This window comes from Triticum urartu, chromosome 3 (genome assembly GCF_003073215.2).
Source record: "Triticum urartu cultivar G1812 chromosome 3, Tu2.1, whole genome shotgun sequence".
NCBI classification, from domain to species: Eukaryota; Viridiplantae; Streptophyta; class Magnoliopsida; order Poales; family Poaceae; genus Triticum; species Triticum urartu.
Window position 1 is genome coordinate 542,593,462 of NC_053024.1, and position 21,256 is coordinate 542,614,717.

Consider the following 21,256-nt stretch of genomic DNA (forward strand, 5'->3'; position numbering starts at 1 on the left):
GGCCATAGGAGATTACAGATGGGCCTGAGAAAGAAAGGCCCAACAAACTCGTCACTCCCGGCCCGTCTCAGCCGGCTAGCCCAACAAACACTGGGACAGACAGACGCACCGAGCCCCTGCTCGTCCCCGACCTCGGCGGCTCGGCTCCCGATCTCGCTGGCTCGCTGCCTGCCTCGCCGGACGCCGTCAGCCGTCGCTGCCCAGCGCTCGGCGCCACTGCGCTTCCCTGGCGCCCCTGCAAGAAGACACCAGCCGCCGCCCAGTCCGCTCTCCGCCGGCTCCGGCAGCAAGCCTTGAGCCCGATTTGAGGACTTGAGGTAAGTTGTCAACTGTGGCACTGCCCCTTCCCAATTCCTGATTCAGGCTTTGCACTTTGCTGTCTATTGCATCAATCAGGTGGAAGAGTCAAGTCTATTGCGTTAGCTAAACAACCGGACTTGCTATCCCGTACATGAACACACAGTCCTGTGAATACATGCACATAATTTTGCTATCCAGTACTTGAACACCTGATCAGTGACAAAATAATGATTTGTCCGATTGTTTGGCACTCTTAACAAGTTACTCTAATGACGCCACTCTTAACAAATTAACAATGCCACACAGTCTTTTTTGAACTTCTCAAGATATGTATTATGTAGTAGGAGTATTCTCTTATGCAAAATTGAGAATTTTAATATGTCTGTAAGACCATATTGATCTATTTCTATGTGCTATTGGTAAACTAATTAGAACGTTGGCATGTCATATTTGTTGTCGAAAGAAAAAGATGGACCACCCTGTTTTAAAATCCTAGATCTCTCGCTCCAAGGTCTCTCCAATTAGACGCCGTTGACTGGCTCCTAGCCCTAGGTCGCCGGCTCTCCGACACCTCCTCTAAGGTCGCTGTCTGTTCGCCAAAGCCTCCTCTCAGGTCGCAGTCTGCTAGCCGCTCTCTCCGGCATCCCAGGGCGCCGCTCCCTCCCGGCTCGCCACGCACTCGCCTCTTCCCTTCAGTGTAGGCCAGTGATATTTAGCAAATGAACTACGTATTCAGATGTGTATGATTGAAGGTTTGTGTTACATGCTTACTTGCAATACCACATTTGTCTTACGTCTTCTGTGTTCGCACTTGAAAGCGCAGGAGGTGTACAATGAGGCTGTTGAAAGCGGAGGAGTTGTTCCAGAAATTGCTTGAGGGTGGGTCCAAGAAGCAGCCTCGGCTTCTTGGGCTCGATGTTGGTAGTAAGTACGTTGGGCTGGCAGTTTCTGATCAGAAAAACAGGATTGCCTTGCCTCTAAGGTATGGGCTTCTAGCAATTGGTGTTGAGGACGTGTTTCTTGATGCAAATGTAAGTGGTCATGTATGCTTGTAAGTAATGCACAAGAATGGTTATATTCCATTCCTCTTAATGGCTTAATGGAGCGGAGTATTTACAGTCTATTCACTGAATGTTTGAAATTTTTTCTGTAAGTAATAGTACAAACCATCACCCTGTTGGAATCGGACTGTCCAACCGCAAACAAAGCACTACTAGTAATTCATTGAATTTGTATGCGGGCTTACTCTATGCATGATTGTGTTAGGACTAGAGCGATGTCTGCATGTTAATGTTAGCATAACTTCATTTTATATGAAATGACTGTAGACCTTCAATTTTGTTAGGAAAAAACTAGTGTTGTGGTTTACAAAATCCTGTGACGCACATTTCTATTTTGGGGACCTGTTTCGATCACACAACTTGTTTGCTTTCATATTTATGTGCTCTGTAAGGCTTGTTTGGATAGTAATCATGACTTTCCTGTGTTTGATATGTTTCACCCAGACCAAGAGAGTGGCTTGACTCAGTATAGTCATGATTGTCATTGCCATTATTTTCCCAGTTTCTTGGACATGGGATGTCATCTTAATTCTGCAATGATGTGCTTGGTCTATTGTCGTGAGTACTTACATCTTGAGAGAAAAAATATATTATGATAGCCCAGTAGCTTCTCTTTTCTATAATTTGGTGATGAGATAGATGACACGCTTGCATTTCCTTAATAAGGTAAAATTACATATTGGGATTGACAAGTGCATTGATATTCTGCAGTGTCTTGGGTAGGACAAAGACAAACATTAATTTGATGGCAGATGATTTCAAAACACTGGTATGTTATACTTGTTCACGTTTAAAACTTACTGGTAAACACAAGATCAAGTACTCAATAAAAAAATATCATTTTGTTCTGTAATTAATGCTTGTCCACTCCCTCCACCATTTTTCAAAAATTATCTTTCATTGAAACTGATTTTGCACTCTGAAAATGCAAATTTTGCTTCAACTTAATGTGTAAAACCGAAAAAGGAAATGTGCTCTTATTGGCATTAAGTCAGGGTTTCAGGTCTATCTGTATTGGCTTCTTTACTCAAGTTACCCATTTCATTTACCTTTCTAAGATATTTAAGGGTGACATTGATAATTGACCACAAACAAATCAAAACAGCATCATATGTAGAAAGGGTATATTTTTTTGTGTATCTAGCTGTACAGAAAAGATTCTCACCTCTGATAGGCTTTTAATCTGTGGATGGGCAAAATAACTATTGGTCCCACTTTGCAAAATTCAACAAAAAAAATTCCAGGCTTGTTATATCGCAATGCTGGTGCTAACTTGGAGTGTCATGGCCTCGTGGATGGTTATCACAACTCTTAACTTAGATTTGTGCATAGAATGGAGCTGATGCAGGCTTGGTCGAAGCTAATTTACAGATGTGCGCTGGGAGCCAGCAAACACTAAAATCGGCTAGTATTGTCAATCTTATGGCGCATCCGGAATAAGAGGAGTATGTAGAATCTTCTAGCAGAAAGAGAAGATATATGCGACATATAGTCCAGAAGTTCAAGCGAAAGCCATCACCTGGCAAAGCATGCACAGATAGCATGAAGGAGATATTACCCAAATATGTTAGCCTTTTCAATACTGCACCAAATATTTTTGCCAATAATATGCAGGAGAACTGCATGTAATTTATTAAGAAGCAATACTGCACCATTTTATGCATAGATAACTGTTATGGCCGGTTTAGCTAGGCCCACCGGGCAATCTTAGCCCACAAGTTATCTTAGGTTAATTCTTATGCAAGTTATCTAGGTTATAAATATAGACTGTAAGACTCCTTTTGGAATTAAGCAAGAAGCAATCAATATTTGCTCGGCTTCCCTTAAGGAGCCGGGAGACCTAAACCATAGCCGCCTCTTGCATCCGCCGCCGTCGCACCAGCCGCAAGGACGGCGCCCAGCCGCCGGCCGCCGCGCAATCTCCTCCTCCCTCCTCCCTCCTTTCCTTACAGGCTACGCCCTAGATCGGGTAGAACCCTAGTTTCTACCAATTTGGTATCCAGAGACTCGGGTTCGATCATGTCGTCATCAACACCCACGCCGCCGCTTCCCATCATCACCACCGCCCCGATGACCACTGCCGGGTCCCCAACGCCGCCGGCCCTGATCACCTCCGCGCCGCCGACAACCTCCGTCTTCACGCCGGAGGAGATGACCAGCACCCTGCGGGACCTCATGACGGCCGTCCAGGGCATCTCCCTGTACTTGGCCGGCCCGCACACCACCCCGCTGGCTGCGGCCCCCGCCTACAGCCACCCGGCGACGCACTGGCCGATCCAAAACGCGTCGGGCCCGAGCGGGACGCCCCTGCTGCCGTTCCAGGCAGGCTACACCGGCGGGCCCCCGTCGCTGCTGCACCTGCCTTGGTACTCGGTACCCGCGGCGATCGCCGGGGCCCATCCGTCGCTCCAGCCGCCGCCCGCCCCAGCGCCGTCCTGGCCGCAGTGGCCCGCGCCGGTTCTCGCGGCGCCACCCGCGCCCGCCCCAGCGCCGCAGTGGCCCGCGTCGGCCCCAGCCGCGCCGGTCCAGCTCCCACTGCAGCCGCCCAGCTCCGGACTGGGCCAGTCCACGCCGGGAGGACTTCCGATCCAGCAGATCCGGTTTCCGCCGTCACCGTCCCCGATCCCGGCCTGGCTAACCGGGACGTCGCCACCGCCAGTTTACACAGAGGCCGGGGACCCACCGGTACCCACGCTGCAGTCTGGGGCCTCGTCCGGCTCCGCGGGGGCCTACGACGGCCTCCCCACCGTTGACCGGGCACCGTCATCATCACTGCTCCGCACCGCCGAGCCGGTCGGCCATGGCGCGCCGACCCAAATGCCGCCACAGTTCGCCAGGATCGATTTCGCCACTTATGACGGCACGGAGGACCCGCTTAACTGGCTCAACCAGTGTGAGCAGTTTTTCCGTGGCCAGCGCACGCTCGCGTCGGAGCGCACTTGGCTGGCATCCTACCACCTCCGCGGTGCAGCCCAGACTTGGTACTATGCCCTCGAGCAGGACGAGGGCAGCATGCCCCTTTGGGAGCGCTTCCGCGAGCTCTGCCTCCTTCGCTTTGGGCCTCCGGTTCGCGGGAGCCGCCTGGTGGAGCTCGGCCGCCTTCCCTTCACCTCCACGGTGCAGGACTTCGCCGACCGTTTCCAGGCCATGGCATGCCATGCGTCGGGCGTGACGCCGCAGCAGCGGACCGACCTCTTTGTCGGTGGACTTCCGGATCACATTCGCGTGGACGTGGAGCTTCGGGGACCCCAGGATCTCCAGTCGGCCATGTACTACGCCCGCGTGTTCGAATCACCGTCCCGGACCACTGGGTCGCTACCCGGGCCGGATTCCGTGCAGGGTCGGCCTGCGCAAGCTTCTGCGGCACCCCTCGCCGCGACCGCGGCGCGCCCGTTCCACCGGCTCACCTCAGCCGAGCTACTCGAGCGTCGCCGCCAAGGGCTGTGCTTCAACTGCGACGAGCCCTACACGCCCGGCCATGCCTGCCCGCGACTCTTCTACCTGGAGGTTGCAGACTACATTCCGGAGGACGCCGTCGCCGCCGACCTGGCCGCCCCAGCTGTCGAGAAGGTGTTTGACGCTGGTTGATCGCCTCGAGGAGTTCCGCAAGCGCTTCCCCACCTTATAGCTCGAGGACGAGCTGTTTGTGCAGGCAGGGAGAAGTGTTATGGCTGGTTTAGCTAGGCCCACCGGGCAATCTTAGCCCACAAGTTATCTTAGGTTAATTCTTATGCAAGTTATCTAGGTTATAAATATAGACTGTAAGACTCCTTTTGGAATTAAGCAAGAAGCAATCAATATTTGCTCGGCTTCCCTTAAGGAGCCGGGAGACCTAAACCCTAGCCGCCTCTTGCGTCCGCCGCCGTCGCACCAGCCGCAAGGACGGCGCCCAGCCGCCGGCCGCCGCGCAATCTCCTCCGACCTCCTCCCTCCTTTCCTTACAGGCTACGCCCTAGATCGGGTAGAACCCTAGTTTCTACCAATAACTCATTTAGGCTCCGTTGGGCATCTAGTGGCCTTTCAAGTGTAGCTTTGCTATTATCCTTTTTTTAGAACCATAACAAAACTATCTTACTAGAGTTAGTAAGGATTCTTATAGATTTCAAATCACAGTGCGGCACAGCACATCAAACACTGGTAGTAGTGTTTGACAAGTTTACAAACTTAGTGATTTCTCATTCATTACTTTTTTCAGTTGTTCCATATGTTATATTTTTTTCTGGATTTCTGACCTCTCTTTAATTTTCAGTTATGCATATTGAAGATAAAGCCATTTTTTGTTTTGTGAATAGGTTAAAAACTATTCCCTTGCTGGGCTTGTTGTGGGTTATCCATTCAACCTACAGGGTCAATCTTCTCCAGATGTACGGTGCCCTTTTGGTAGTATAGTTCACCTCCTGTTTCACTTTATGTTTTCTAATGTTTCTTTTTCTGTAAAACAGGCATCACAAGTAAGCCTTCTTGTAGGAGAACTTTGTAAAACTGGGAAACTTGATGATTTGAGCTACACATATTGGGATGAAAATTTTACCTCAAAGGTGATAGCTCTTTTTCCTCTGTGTGCCTTCTTATTCAAATAGGATAAGGTGTGGACTGCAGTACTGTTTTGGCCATCGGATACATTTTAGTTTTTAAGACTGCTATTGGGCTGTTTTGTGGGGAAATGACTGTCATGTCTCTTTTACAAGTATTTGGTTGTGAAGTTTTCTGATCGACCTTGCTTTTTGGTTCAAATGATGCTGTTTCTCCAGTGCGTAGAAGCCCTTTTAAATCCTCTGAAACTAAATGATCCAGTTGAGACCAAAACAATGACAGATAAATTTGCTGCAGTTTGCATACTCCAGGTACGCCCACCAAATCAAGGATGGCATCATACTCCAATCACTCGGTTCATGTTTTCAGTTGACATAATCATTATAGTAGATCTTTGGGCCATTCGGTTGAGAACTGCTATTAGTCGCATTGAGAATTTTCCTTTGTGGGCAGGGTTATTTAGATAACATGAACAGGGCATTGAGATCTGCAGATAAGTGTGACTCAGCTTCTGGTAAGTGCTTCTTTGTATAGTGTGGCCTCTTTGTTTGTTTCTTTCTTGTGCGTGTGTGTGTGTGACAACTGACATCTTTGTTGTTTACAATTTGCATAGGACAATGAACATTTGCCTCTTAAAGGTTCTTCAGCCTTGCAGTCTTTGGTCGAAGCATGGTTCTGAAAGCATTTCCGTTTCCTGTAACATTCAGTTGGTCGAGATGTAGGTGCAGAGCTGACATATTCCGCTGACAGCACATCACCTGTGCAAATTAGTCGTAACTGATGCTAATCTATTTGGAAGATCCCTTCTCCCCTTTCCTTACAACCTCAGTCTGCTTATGAGATTCTCGGCATAAGCTGATGATGATGCCCCATGCCATTGCATGGCCACCGAAATGCTTGCCTGTTCCCGTCCTCTAATTTCCACAAATTAAGCGCACAAATGCTTTGTTAGCAGCCCGGGCAGTTAACCCCCTTCCTGCGGCCTTCGGTTTGCTTGTCGACCCAAGAACGGTCAGGTGATGGTGCCAGGTGCACCTGGAGTGGAGTGAGCCATATCCCAGCGTATGCCTACTGTACATGTGTAACGCTTCGGACACACCCGCCCGTGGTCGTTATTCCTGACAGGATCTAGACTGGCCCCACAGATCAATACTAGTCTTTTCTACGCACTTTGTCCTCACTCATGCGCACCTGGAAGGAACTTCCCGGTCGGTTACCCATCCTGACACTACTCCAAGCTGAACACGCTTAACTTTGGAGTTCTGTCCGAATGGGCTATCGAAAAAAAAGAATTTCTTATTGATATGAGTAGTCTATCATCCCTAATAAGCCAGGTCATCACAACATGTCCAACTCCAATTCGTCTTGGTACGCTGCTTGTGCTCACTGGGCGCGTTCCTGGGACGTGCCATATATTCGCGTCTTGTTCCTCTCTCTCTCTCTCTTGTTGGATTGTCTGATCAAAAGATAGACAATGCAACATCGTAAAGAATTTCGCGATATAATCCCGTGGAGCTCTACCGGCTGACATGTTCGTTGCTTGCACACAAGAGATCGCAAGTGTGATCCTACCAGGAAAGTTAGGCTCATGAAGAATTTTGCGACGACAGGTAACTTCGTCCGTCCAAGTCACTGCTCCACATAGGGAAAAACAAAGGAGAAAAATGGGCCACCTGTCGAGCCACAGACTCTCCCGTGCGTGTGCTTCCGTAGAAATCTACACTACTGCTGCTGCCACGACAAGTTTATTTTTCCTTGCACTTCTGGAACGCCTTGCCTCGCCTCGGGCGCTCCTGCCAGCTGCTGCTCCATGCAATGTCAGCATCGTTGACGCTTTGCAGCTAGTGGTAGTGGCTTGGTGCAAACGAGATTTGTCGGGCAAGGAAAGACAGGTCAGGAACACATGAGGTCAGCCGTCGACCGTACTGTTATTTCGTTTCTCCGGCTTTTTTTTAAGTACGTCAACGGCGTATTATATTTTTATAAAAGAAGAAGATATGTTACAAGTTCTCCGACTCATTCTCGAGGAGTTGTACTGTCTAATCCGGGCACTGCCCAAGATATACCACCATGCACGTTGGAGTTGGAGGTGGCTTCAAGGTAAAGAAGACGGCCGGCCTACGACAGTTTGATTCCATCAGCCGGCGTGAGGTTTAGACGATCGAGCAGCCGCTGCCCGCTGGTTGCCGGCGGTTTCGGACCGAATGCACGAGTTTGATTCCATTTGTTTATTTCTTTCTGATCGATTGATTTGTATTTTGGCGATTTCTCGACCAGATAATTGATAATTCTCAGTCAACATTTCAGGATTCTCTCGTGTTGATTTTGCTCGTGTGATTGTTGACTTTGACCAGTCGACCAACATGGCCAATCTGTTTAGAAAAGATATATTAATAGCTGCTGCTAGGAACCACAATATGATATCTAAACCATACGTACCAATCTTGTGCATACGTAGCACATGACCTCTTACGTACTGTACTGACTCTGCGGCTGTACACGTTCATACGTACAACATGACTCCTCATGGCCGGGCTCCACTATCATCAGATAACGGAAAAACAACATAAAAAATGGACGCTGATAAGTGCCACACGTGTAAGCGTTAGGGAGTCCGCCCATACATTTTGTGTTGTCTATAAAAGAAACAGCCCACACATCTACGTGTGGGCAAAACAATTAGCGCCCACACGTCTTTTTTTTTCTCTCCCGATCCCTCTTATACGCGTGCGTGTGGGCGAAGTTGATAACGCCCACACACCCGTATGTCAGGCCTCGTACTTCCTGGTCCCGCACGTCACGCGTGACGGTCACCGCGCGCCCGCAGTTGCCATGGTCCAGACCCTCGTCCATGTTCGTTTAATTGCAATTGCCATGTCGCTGAACTACGGTTGCCATGTCAGATAACTGCAGTTGCCATGGTTGCTCAACTGCAGTTGCCATGTATGGTCTGATCTAATGTAGTTGCCATGATTTCATAACTTTAGGAGTTGCCACATACTAACACTAGGCAGTTGAGAGAGTTGCCATGTGCTCACAAGCATGTTAGGGCAGTTGCCATGTAAAAAGAAAGAGTTGACATCTGCTTACGTGCATGTTAGGGCAGTTGCCATGTAAAAAGGAAGAGTTGACATCTGCTTACGTGCACGTTAGGGCAGTTGCCATGTACATGCACGTTAGGGCAGTTGCCATGTATCATGCAAAAACATATGGCAACTCGGTAAAAGAGAGTTGCCATCTGCTTACGTGCACACTAGGCAGTTGTCGTGTACCCTGCAAAATACATGGCAAACTCGGATAAAAAAAAAGAGTTGCCACCTGCTTATAAAAGCACACTAGGGGCAGTTGCCATGTGCAGTGCAAAAACACATGGCAACTAGCAGCTTGGGTGTGGGAGAGGAGAAAGACGTGTGGGCAAGATACCAAATGCCCACACACTGGCCCTTGTGTGTGCGTGCAAAGTGGCGTGTGGGCGAACTGCTGAACGCCCACATACCAGCTCCTCCTGTGTGGTGAAACGACCGTGTGGGCGACCGGCTGAACGCCCACACACCAGGCCAGTCATACGTGGCACTAGAAACATGCCAAAATTCGTGCGCTCACGAACGGACGCGGATCCACGTGTGAGCGAGATACAAACGCCCACACGTGTGAGCGTTAACATTTCCGTAAAAAATAGCGTCTGGTGCAACCAAAATGAAGGATAGTCTTGAATCTGGAAACAAAGCTAGGTGCCGTATAATGCTTTTTCGCAAAAAAGAAAAGGTATAATGCTAGTACAAGGTGACTTCTTAAAAAAGCGAGTAATAAAAATCTCTAGAGTTCAAATAGAACTACCACAAGCCTAATATTGATGAATAGATTGAAAGTTTTTTTCGTAAAAGGAAAAAAAAACAGCTTCTCCAAAGAGCATAAAGCACCTGCGGCAGCTTCGATTATGCCCTCACGAACATCAGTCGATCTTTGTCAAATCTCACAGTAATGATCGGTCGAGTTCGACGGACACTTGGCTAGCTATCACATGTCTCGATCCAACGTGCAAACTTCGGTTTCTCCACCGCAGCATGTCCCTGCCCTCGTGTAGTCGCGTGACAGCGAGATGGCAGGGTGCCATATCTTGTGTGAGCAGTAACATCACACGCTTGCGACATGTCGGATCAACACGTAGGACGGCTCGATCGGGCCGGGGACCCTACCGGCCACCATACGTTACGAGGACAGCAACGGGTCTTGCCCGGTGACTGGGTTAATCAAGCCACGTACGCGCCATGGCCATCGATCGGTCGATCGATCCCCGCTCTGCATGTTTGCTAGCTTGTGTCAACTAATTTGTCGTCCGGCCCCGTAGGCGTAGGCGTGTCCCTTGGTCGCACGGCTACGGAGCCGTGCTGTCCCCGCACACGTCCACCGGGTCGATCGTAGCTAGTCAGCTCTGGTGACCATGGTGCCCGCAGGTGTGTAGCGTGTAGGGTGTAGCTCGGCCTCAAAGTCAGAGCAGAGCGGCGCGCCGCGGTCAAGATCAGATCAGGATCCGCCGTGCACCGCCTAAAGTGTGACTTGTCAGGATCGGGGCACTGTATTCACGCCGATCAATGCAATGCGACGCAAGCAAAGGAAGAAAAAGGAGTTGTCCCGGCCGCGCGCCGCCGCGTTCCAACAAGGCGCCGGCCAGACGACGGTCGACGGCGACCCACCCGCCCAGCTCGCATGCGGTCGTCGATAGATGGGATCGGTCGAGAGGGATTGCTCGTCAGCCGATCGATCGCCGGTCAGTGCGTGCCGTGTAGGACTAATGGTGGTAGGTAGGGACGAGTATACGTGAGGGTGGCGGGGATGGTAGCCTCGTGAAAGGACAGACGGCATTGGCCGTCGTAGCGGCGCGTCGGGGACTGGGCGCCGATGGAGTTGGACTCCATCCACGTTACGCCGGACAGCGGTGATTCATACGGTCGGCCTGTTCCCGTCGGCGTTTTGGACGCGGCCCCAACCTAAATTGCCTACGCAGTGTAGCTCTGGCAGTGGCACTAGGATCGGAGTAGCCACGACGTGCGGGACGACGACTATCTGGTCGAGGCTGTATATATGTGCGTGCGTTTAGGATGGATAGAGTGGCTAGGCTTGAGGATTGTGATCCGATGGGGAGGGATCGAGGGTGGATTTTCTTTGGGCGACAAGAATCATGTCATGTGTGTCCCCGGGACAGACTTCCCGCCTCTCTCTTTGTTAGTAATAATGCGTACTCATATCATATGCACGCACGTAGGAGCTTTTTCTTTTTTGAACATGAATGTAGTACGTAGGAACTTATTAGCTAGGCCATTGCCATTGTTCTGTACGTTGTGTATGTAGTCCTAACTAGTTAAGAGGAGACTAGGAATGACTATACTCGTATAGAGTACGTTGGACAAGCACTAGCTAGCTCCAAAAGCAAATAAAAGTGCCTAAAGTCGAATCAAATCTCCCCCTTTTTGTCAGCTTAACTCAGCCTAGACACAACACAGTGCCACTTTGCTGTTCAACATCCCCACCAACACCTTGCCTGCTGGTTTACGGACTACAGGTACATAATATCTGCACACAATCCTCTTAAGAATCTATATATCCGAGTCTCACCTCTTATAGTAAAATTAGCCGATGTTTCTGTCACAGTAACCACTGAAGAACATTGCATACTGGCAATACATACAGCCCGGTTAAAACTCGAAAGCGATGTGCCCTGTGCAGTGCAAAAGTCGTCCAGTCCAAAAGCAGGCACACATGGACGCGGCAGCACCTGTCCCGTCCTGCCCAAAGCCAAGCCCAACCACCGCCGGCTGCACTTGCACTGCATGCACCGTGGAATCAACAATCAACTCACTGATGTCACTCAGGACTTGATCAAAGACTCGATGGATCAGCGCGCGGCAGCCGATTTATCTAATCTGCTATAGGATATAGCAGCAAGCAAGAAACTACATACCGTCCTGCTGCTAATTCAAGGGCCGTGTGGTCGGGATATGCCGAGGAAAGCAAAGACAATCGTGGCGCCAAGTCAAGGTACATGCCTGGATTACTCGGGCCCGATCGAGGACGGCTAGGCGAATCAGTACTACGAATAATTCCCCTGTCTATATCTTGCAGTACTACGGAGAGTACTGGTGAACACAATCTAGTCGATAGATCCTACTAGTGATTCGTCGTAAACGGCATGCATGCATGCCAACGGGCCAAGCCAATGAGCCAATCACCCTACGCAAGTAGCCATGCATCCATGTCGATTGACGCCCGGCCCGCACGAGTAAAGTATATATGCTGCTGCTGCTGCTGCTGCTCGGTGCATGCACGCATGCGGGCATCAGCTGATTGGTACGTGGTGGTGGTGGCCGGCCTGCCGGGGCCGGTGCCGGTGCCACCCACCGGAGACGGCCGGGAATGATCGAGATCACGGGGGTTTGAATTACTAGCTAGTAGTAACATTTTATGCCATCCCCGTCTGTTCCTCGGGTGCCGACCGATCGACAGCACCCGATCGCGACGGCCGGCACCCATTGACGTCGATCCCTTCGTTTCTCTCTTGTCTTGCTAGCTAGTCTCGGATCATCAAGGTCTGTTTGGCCCGGTCGGGTCCGCGGTTGCTTTCCGTATGGAACACACGGCGCCAATTAGCGCATAACAAATTGATTGAGGGGCTTTCATTCCATTCACCAGCTCGCTAGTCCAACTCCGACGCCCATCGTTATTCCTCTCACGTCACCGCGATGCTAGCCTACTATATGTATGTACCACCGCCACTGGTGTACTATAGCCTTCGCCGTTGACGAAAGCCATGCATGTATAAGTACGGAGGACACATAAAACTGCCGTTTGAATTTGATTAATTTGGGAGTACGTACAGCACCCAGACTTGACTTGAGATAGAAACATCGTTAGCCTTGGGCTTGCTTATTACGTAGGGAACGGAATCCCTCTAATCACTCAATCGCTGCTTCATTCCGGCAAGCTGATTAACAAGGATGGCTAATTAGCTTGAGAGCTGGCCTAATTAGCTCATGAAAATAATTATGTATCCCATAGTTAATTTGTCTATAGGAGGAGGTTGAGGATTCCCCCTGCTAGCTAGCTACATAACGGGACTTGCTGCATATATATCGCATTTTGTAGGCGCAAGTTGCAGCGGACCGCCCGGCCACTGACGCTCGATCGTCGTCTGTCTGGGCTGGCCATCGCATTCTTACGTACGCATTGTGTTAAACTAGGCAAACGGAGCATATCCCTGTCTCGGATCTCGCCGGAGTAAAGTAATGGCCTTCAGCAGCCAGCGTAGTGCCCAATTCTTCCTCCCGGCACCCATCCATCACGTACAGTAGGTGTCATGGATGATGCTCGCTTAGTTAATCATTTTTAGGGTTTTCATCACCCGCTTGTCCGTGAACCGTGGTGCAGGCAGGAATTAACGGATGAATCCAGGCACCACGTACGGCCGGCATGTTTGCAGCGGGTGTCCAGGTGCCGGCGTGTGGTTCCAGCGGCTACGTGCGTGGAAAATGGTGTAGGTTTTGACTTGGTATGGACGAGGACGACGATCCAACAGACATCAGGTGCAGCGGGAATTGTAGTTGGTTGGTTCAGGTTGGACTTGATCGTCATCTTGTCTCCCGCTCTCTGCTAGCTACGTAGATATATATAGCTAGATACCGTCTCCTTCGTCACTCCTGGATAAACTATATACGTTTGTGAGAATATAAATAGGTTATCATCATTGGCCAGTCAGGTGTGCGTTTATATCCTGGGGTCGTCGTAATTAAGCCGTTGTTTGATTTCTGGGACAAACGTGTTCTAGAGGACAAGTCTTGTAGAATTTTTTTTAAAGAAGAGAGATCCAATAACTCATCTTTTCTTGATTTGGTTTCTGAATTGGAACAAGTCGTACGTATGAAAGCGACGGCAACTAGCTACATAACTTGAACAAGCATATATATATATATATATATATATATATATATATATATATATATATATATATATATATATATATATATACGAAATATGTATTTGGCAACCCTGTGCTCGATTGCAAAAAACGACCACATGAAATGAGAACGCTTGTGATCGCACGGCTGCTGGCGATCTGCACAGGAGAAGAAGGAAAACGGAAAACTGACAGGAGCCTTATCTCCTCGCTCGCACCCATTTCCTCTCCTGCCCAGGTCCGCCGTCGCCACACACCCATCTCCTCCCCTGCTCCCGGCCGGCGCCGTCCCGCCCCCATCTCCTCCCGAGCTTCTGCCGTGCCGCGACGGCTGATCCGGTGCACAACCGCCGTCAGCCACCTGTCGCACGACCGCCGCGTCCATGCCCACCGCCGCTGCTCTCTATCCCCAACCTCCCACCATCTCCTCGACTCCACAAGTCATCGTCGGGCCAACCCCGCGCGTCGTGTGCCTCCGCCACCCCATCCGCCACCTCTGACCACCGCCGCCGCTCATCAAATGGACGATCCACCGTCGCCGCCTACTACATCGACAGGTGAGCTTATGGTGAGTGCCTTCTTTGACCATTCTGAGGAAAGTTTCCACTGGCGCAATCATCCTCTTTTCTCTCTCAATTTTGTTCAAACAATATAGCATTGAATCAGTTACTATGGAAATTGAAAAATTCCTTCTCTGAAGTCCTAGTTTGATGGACAGAAGTCTTCAAAAATTCCAAATTGTCATCTATTTTTGCTGTGGTATGAGTGCCCTCAACTTGTTTGTAATTATACCTATGAGACTGAATAAATTATTTTCAATTGTATGTGTATGTGACAGGTTCCTGATCATGGTGCCATAATTGCGCTCATCCTCTATGGGGTCCATCAGAACTGAAGTGCGTTGCTCGATCAACCCATTTGGTTGCTATTCTTAAATTGTGTGATATGTGGTAATCGAATGTACATCACCAATGGCCTGAGATTGACATCGACGTGCACCGCTTCAGCTACATATCATGAAAGGGCCTCAAGACCTTCCGAAAGCTGCACAAACATGGTGTCATCGATCTTGGGGCTGACCATTCAGGTACTTGCGTTTCCTTCTGTTCTTGGCCTTGAGACCAGTTGACATGAGGAGTATTTTGTTCCGAGGAAGTATAAAGTCTGAAGCTTATAACTTACAGTGTCAGCTTGGTCACTTCTAGTGGGTCAGCATGATAACGATCACTTTGCTAACCTGTCTAACTCATTTTATTTTTCAGCATAGTAATTCCATTACTTCCACCTGATAATTCATATTGATTTAGCTTGATAAATTATATCGTGCCAACAGTTTAACTCGAACCGCTTTGAATACTTATTCTTTTCTATTTTAACCAGATAACTTATGAAACTTCAGCCTGATAACTTGTGATGTATCAAAATGTTTAACTCTAACTGGTTTGAACACTCATGTTTTAACTTCAACTTGATGACTTATGCGGCTTGAACCTGATAATTTATAGTATGTCGGCCTGAATAAATTCTAGTGTGTCAACATGGTAAGAATCACTTTGTTAGCCTATTTAACTCATTTTATTTTTTTCAACATGGTAACTTGAATTTTTTTTGATTGATAATCCATATTGTTTTAGCCTGATAACTTATACCGTGTCAGCATTTTTAATCTGATCTGATTTGAACAGTTTTTTTACTTTCAACCCGATAATTATGCAAACTGAGCATGATAACAATATGTCAGCTTGATAACTTTGAAGTGTCACCACATTTAACTCACACTTTGTCAACATGTTGAACTCATTCTATTTTTTGGCATGGTAACTTCATTTTAGCATGATAATTTATGATGTGTCAGCACAATAACTTGTATTTGTTTTGGCCGATAACTTTGTATTGTTTCAACTTGATAAACCACATTTCTCTTTATCTTATCAGATGGCGGAGAGCCTCATTAACACGGGCTTCTCCAACCGCCGGATGGCCATCCCCCAGCATTCCTTCATGCTCGTTGTAGTCACCCGCTCCGAGTCGCTCAACCTTAGGGCGGCCATCGGCGCCACCAAGCTCGCCAACACGCTCGTCTCGCTAGACGGCGCCATGGTGATCACCTTCTACATAGGTGTGGTCTTCAGCTTCATCCAGGTCACCGTGCAGCGCAACCTCGCCGGCTAGACCATCTCCAGCAAGTTCCAGATCATCACTTTCATGTACTCCGTAAGAAACCAACCAACCATCATGCTTTTGAATTGCTTGCTACATTATGCACAACATGGCTTGCCGCTGATCGACTTTGATTGATTTTACCTGAATTCGGGTTGTGGTCGCGTCTGGCATGTCCTTTGTGATGATGCATTCCTTCGTGATGCTGACATGGTGCATCGACCCATGACCTAGCCTCTTCAGTGGGAAATTCTGACCACGCTAACCAGGTCAGCTACATCATGCTTGTGCTAAGATTGACCAATCCATGTGGTTGTTCATTCATGGAACTAGTGAAGCAAAAAACAAAATCATAGAAGACCCAAAACTCATGGAATCAACCCATAGATTATATAAAAATAGCATGTGGTTTTTGAAAAACATACTCTGGATAACTTATATAAAAATAGCATGGTAATATATGAGCAACATACTTGATAACTTAGGTCAAACACCACGGTAACTCTGTCCAAGGAGGGGAACAAGTTGTTGAAAAACATAGTCCCAGTAACCTATGTGAAAATAGCACAGTAATTTATGAACCGATACCCGATAACATACATACAAACACCACGGTAACTTTGAACAGTGGAAAAATGTTATTGAAAATATACCCTTGGTATCTTTTGTGAAAATAACATGATAAAATATGAACCGTATACCTGATAACTTAGGTGCAAATACCATGGTAAATTTGACCAAGAAGGGGAAAAAGTTCTTGAAAAACATACTCCTAATAACTTATGTGAAAATAATACGGTAATGTATGAACCGTATACCCGATAAGTACGTATAAACACCGTGAGAACTTCGAGCAAGAAGGGGAAAAAGTTATTGAAAAATGTACCCCCAGTAAATTATGTGAAAATAGCACGGTAATACATGAGCCGCATACCCGATAAGTTACTTACAGACACCATGGTAAATTTGATCAAAGGGGAAAATATTAAAAAACATACCCTGGTTACTTATGTGAAAATAGCACGATAATATACGAACCACATACCTGATAACTTACATAAGACACCGCGTTAAATTTAACCAAGGGTGAAAAGGTTGTTGAAAAATATCCCTCATTAACTTCTATGTAAATAACATGGTAATATACGACCAACATAGTTGATAACTTAGGTGAAAATATTGTGGTAATTTGCATCTAAAAAGGAGGGAAGAGGATGATCGGGTTTGTGAACCATGTGAACCGGCGTGAAACGTGCAGAAAAAATGATGGAACTAGGGCGTGTCCTGAAACCTGGACAAGTGAGGCCACTGGTTTGGATTTTCAGTTATCGATCGCTGTCTTTTTTTTTCAATCTCGTCTCAGGAAGATACAATTTCCATGTAACTCTTGTAGAATCAGCAAAGGGAGCTAGATCAGCTGGTTGTTGTTGTTACATTTAGTATGGTAGGTTGTGGTTTCAATCCTCTTGTAAGGCCTGTGTTTTTCTTTTTTTTTAAACTGCAGATAGTTCGGGTGCAGCGACCTAGAAAACCGGGGAGAGCACGCAACCTCGTGTGCGGGGAGGAGAAAATCGGATCGAAGGAGGGGGTTCGTTCGGGAGGTGCGGTAGTTTTTGAATCTGCCACATGATTGACAGTTATCACATTCCATATATATATATACATATATATATATACATATATATATATATATACATATATATATATATAAATGAAACGTAAACAATATATGGATGAGGCGTCATTCCATTAAGTGTTAATTCATCAACCAATACATAACGTGTGTTTGAACTGATTCCACTCAAAATATGCTTGGAGTGTACATGTATGCTAAAGAAAGATATATGCGTTACTAGTGGAGTTTCTTAACAAATCAGGACCAATTTGGTCTGTGTTGTAAGCAATAGTAGTATGCTGGAGAAAGGAAGGGACTGGAGCCAATGGCCCGGAGCATAATATATCAGGCGTCCATCCGCATCAACGGCTCTCCAATTAATACTTGTGTGATTCTAAGGCTGACACGGTGACCATAGCAAGCCAGGGAACACAAATTAGTATTCCTTTCGTAAAGAAATATAAAAAGCGTTTAGATCACTATGAGCTAAACGCTATTATATTTCTTTTTAGAGGGAGTATTAGTAATACTCAGTTTCATGCACTCCGGTAGGCCACAAAACTTGGAGCGGAGAGCTGCTAGCCTACCCGCAAAAGGCACGCTACCCCGGCCATATCCATACCCTCATGCATGTTCCTTGCGAAAACGAGTATCTTCTCCATTCATGCATATGCATGAACCACTAGTTAGATGCCCATGGCCAGTTTGTTAGAGCACGCACGCATGCGCCCCCTTGCACGTACACACTGATCACGCGAGAGATGCCATGCGGTTGTGGGACTCATCCGCGCATGCGGGCGGCGTGTGACGTCGCTCGACAACGGGTGTGTTTTACGGCCCCGCGCCGCGCGCGCTCACGGCGGCGGCTCGCACGATCCATCCAAGTGGTGCCAGACGCGGCGCCCTCCCGGCCCGGACCGCCGAGGGGTGGGTCGGGTACGCGCGCCGTGCGCTGCCGCCTGGGCCACGCGTCGCTTTACGCATACGTACGCCCGGTACGCACATCCACTACCACGAGCTGCCAAATCAATTCGTCGTGTTAGACTAGGCTCGGCTTAACCTAGCCGCTGCCACGTGAAGGTAACTAGGGAGGCGACCCTCTACCTCCGATCTCCACCGGCCTGGGCTGGTCCCTTCTCCTTCCGACTACTGCTTCGACGGCAGGAGGAAGGGGGACTCTGTTGTTCCTCCGCACTGTAGCTAGGGATTGATTTTGTAAGTCGTGATGCGTCGTTGGAGTGATGGGAGTGACGCTCGGAAGAATAAATCTGCTTCAGTTCCACTCTCACACCGTCGGTGTTCTTTATGGCAGCGTCTTGGAGTTAATGACATTGTTTGTTTGCAGATCCTTTAGATCGGCGGCGTTAGGGTTCATGGATGGTCTCGGCGAGGCGGCGGCAACGACCCCTTCAGGTGTGTTTCTCCTTCTGCTTTGTCTCCGTTGCTATGGCGTTGTCTCCGACGTCACGATGGAGCTGGGAGGTTTTGACATTCAGGAGTACGCGCAGACAGCTCTCTACGCAGGTGACAACTGCAAGAAGGTGCATGTTGTGCTGATTTGGTGGTTGGCAGCTGACAGTTTTGGTTTCCTCCTCCGATGTCGTAGTTGTGCTGGGGTGCCAATTCTGGAGTTAGATTGCATGTCCGCGGACACATTGCGCCAGTCTGTTTCTTTCAACGGCTATGATTTTGCTTTAGGCAAACTACATTGAAGGTTCGTAAAGCTGCAGAACTGCGATGAAGTCGCGTCGAGCTCGGGTGAAAAGGTGATTTGTCTTCTTTGCCTTGAAAGAGAGGGGCATACGCTGGTTTTTTGTATAGGATTATTCTATCTTTTCAGTCATGTAATGCCGTTGTTTACATGGCTTATAACTGAATCTTTATTTTATTAATGAGACACCTATTACCACAAAGAAAAAAGACTAGACTCGTCTTTGCCAAAAAAAGGACTAGGCTCGTCTTTTGATAAACGACTATTTTTTAGCAAAACTAATACCAAATTTAAGAACCAAAAATCATGTTTGTAGAAGATTTAACAACACCCGATCCCCAATTTTTGACAGGTTTTTTTCTATTTTTAATGGGTAAAAGACTTGCCGCATTTATTAATTAAGAAAGGGTTTAGAACAAGTTTGGTCACCCTAGGGCAAGAAGCCGGTAAAAAAACCCTTACTCTCCCGACATGAAATTAGGCCAACTCCAATGCGGCGACCCATTTGGTCCGGCCGCGTCCGTTTGGATCCGCGCAGATAGAAAACGTGGGCCAATGCACTGACGAAAATGGGCAGGTGTCCGTTTTTCTGTCCGCTGTGACCCATGTTCGGTCCAAAGTTGGGCTGAGTTTGCGGCATCGCAGACACAATGCCGACGTGTGCGACGCCCGTCCTTGTCCTCTCCCTAGTCCACCCATTGGTGGCACATCGGTCATTCTTCCTTTCCCTCCTTCACGCTCGACACCCCCGCCCTCGTCGCCGCCACCCATTTTTTGGTCGGTTCGACAGTACTCAGGCCGCCGCCGCATCCAACCACTTCCCAACGGCCACGCCGCATCCACTGGGGCCCACCCCTTGCCGGCATCTATGGTCGCCCTTCCCAGCGTCGAAGCATGATACGTCTCCAACGTATCTATAATTTTGATTGTTCCATGCTATTATATTATCATTCTTAGATGTTTTACAATTATTTTATAACAACTTTATATCATTTTTTTGGGACTAACCTATTGACATAGTGCCCAGCGCCAGTTGGTGTTTTTTGCTTGTTTTTTACTTCACAGAATATCAGTACCAAACCAAGTCCAAACGCAGCGAAACTTTTTGGAGAATTTTTTTGGACCAGAAGACACAACATGGGCCGAAGAAGTACCCGAGGGGAGGCCCGAGGTGGGCACAACCCACCTGGGCGCGCCCAGCAGCCCAGACGTGCCCAGGGGGGTTGTGCCCCCCTCGGTGGCCTCCCGCACCGCCTCTTCGCCCTATAAATGCCGAAATATCTCAGAAACCATAGGGGAGTAGACAAAACACAATTCCAGCCGCCGCAAGTTCCAGAACCACGAGATCCAATCTAGACACCATCACGGAGGGGTTCATCATCCTCAGTGGTGCCTCTCCGATGATGCGTGTGTAGTTCATCATAGACTGACGGGTCCGTAGGCAGTAGCTAGATGGCTTCTTCTCTCCTTTTGATTCTCAATTCAATGGTCTCTTGGAGATCTATTTGATGTAACTCTTTTTTTGCGGTGTCTTTGTTGGGATCCGATGAATTTTGAATTTATGATCAGATCTATATCCATGAATATTATTTGAGTCTTCTTTGATCTCTGATGCATGATTACTTATAGCCTCGTATTTCTTCCTTGAATCTTTGGTTTAGTTAGGCCAACTAGATCGATTTTTCTTGCCATGGGAAGAGGTGCTTTGTGAAGGGTTCGATCTTGCGGTGTTCTTTTCCAGTGACAGAAGGGGCTGCAAGACACGCATGTATCGTTGCTATTAAGGATAACAAGATGGGGGCTATTCCTACATGAATGGATCTCGTCTACATCCATCATGTCATCGTTCTTATTGCATTACTCCGTTTCTCCATGAACTTAATACACTAGATGCATGCTGGATAGCGGTCAATGTGTGGAGTAATAGT

At 48.1% G+C, this 21,256-nt stretch overlaps 2 protein-coding genes across 8 annotated transcripts; both read left to right on the forward strand.

Annotated features, from left to right (window-relative positions):
• The first annotated feature begins 78 nt into the window (after positions 1–78).
• On the forward strand, positions 79–6,788 carry LOC125544870 (putative pre-16S rRNA nuclease). 2 transcript variants are annotated; one of them, XM_048708647.1, is made up of 8 exons: positions 79–317; positions 1,119–1,282; positions 2,073–2,130; positions 5,654–5,725; positions 5,804–5,899; positions 6,113–6,205; positions 6,348–6,408; positions 6,508–6,788. In XM_048708647.1, the coding sequence occupies exons 2-8, from the start codon at positions 1,134–1,136 to the stop codon at positions 6,513–6,515; spliced, it is 537 nt and encodes a 178-aa protein (XP_048564604.1). In that variant the 5' UTR covers positions 79–317; positions 1,119–1,133; the 3' UTR covers positions 6,516–6,788. The 2 variants fall into 2 exon arrangements, with proteins under 2 accessions (XP_048564604.1, XP_048564603.1); XM_048708646.1 differs by having other exon boundaries at positions 80–317; positions 1,124–1,282.
• A 7,214-nt stretch (positions 6,789–14,002) lies between these two features.
• LOC125544871 (WAT1-related protein At3g30340-like) lies at positions 14,003–20,243 on the forward strand. 6 transcript variants are annotated; one of them, XR_007299775.1, is made up of 7 exons: positions 14,003–14,410; positions 14,681–14,738; positions 14,850–14,929; positions 15,778–16,271; positions 17,507–17,603; positions 18,963–19,030; positions 19,126–20,241. XR_007299775.1 is itself a non-coding variant. In XM_048708650.1 (4 exons), the coding sequence occupies exons 3-4, from the start codon at positions 14,897–14,899 to the stop codon at positions 16,012–16,014; spliced, it is 270 nt and encodes an 89-aa protein (XP_048564607.1). In that variant the 5' UTR covers positions 14,014–14,399; positions 14,681–14,738; positions 14,850–14,896; the 3' UTR covers positions 16,015–16,166. The 6 variants fall into 6 exon arrangements, 3 of the variants coding, with proteins under 3 accessions (XP_048564607.1, XP_048564606.1, XP_048564605.1); XR_007299776.1 differs by having other exon boundaries at positions 14,005–14,399; positions 15,778–16,056; positions 19,126–20,243; XR_007299777.1 differs by lacking the exon at positions 17,507–17,603 and having other exon boundaries at positions 14,006–14,399; positions 15,778–16,056; positions 19,126–20,243.
• Positions 20,244–21,256: the final 1,013 nt, after the last annotated feature.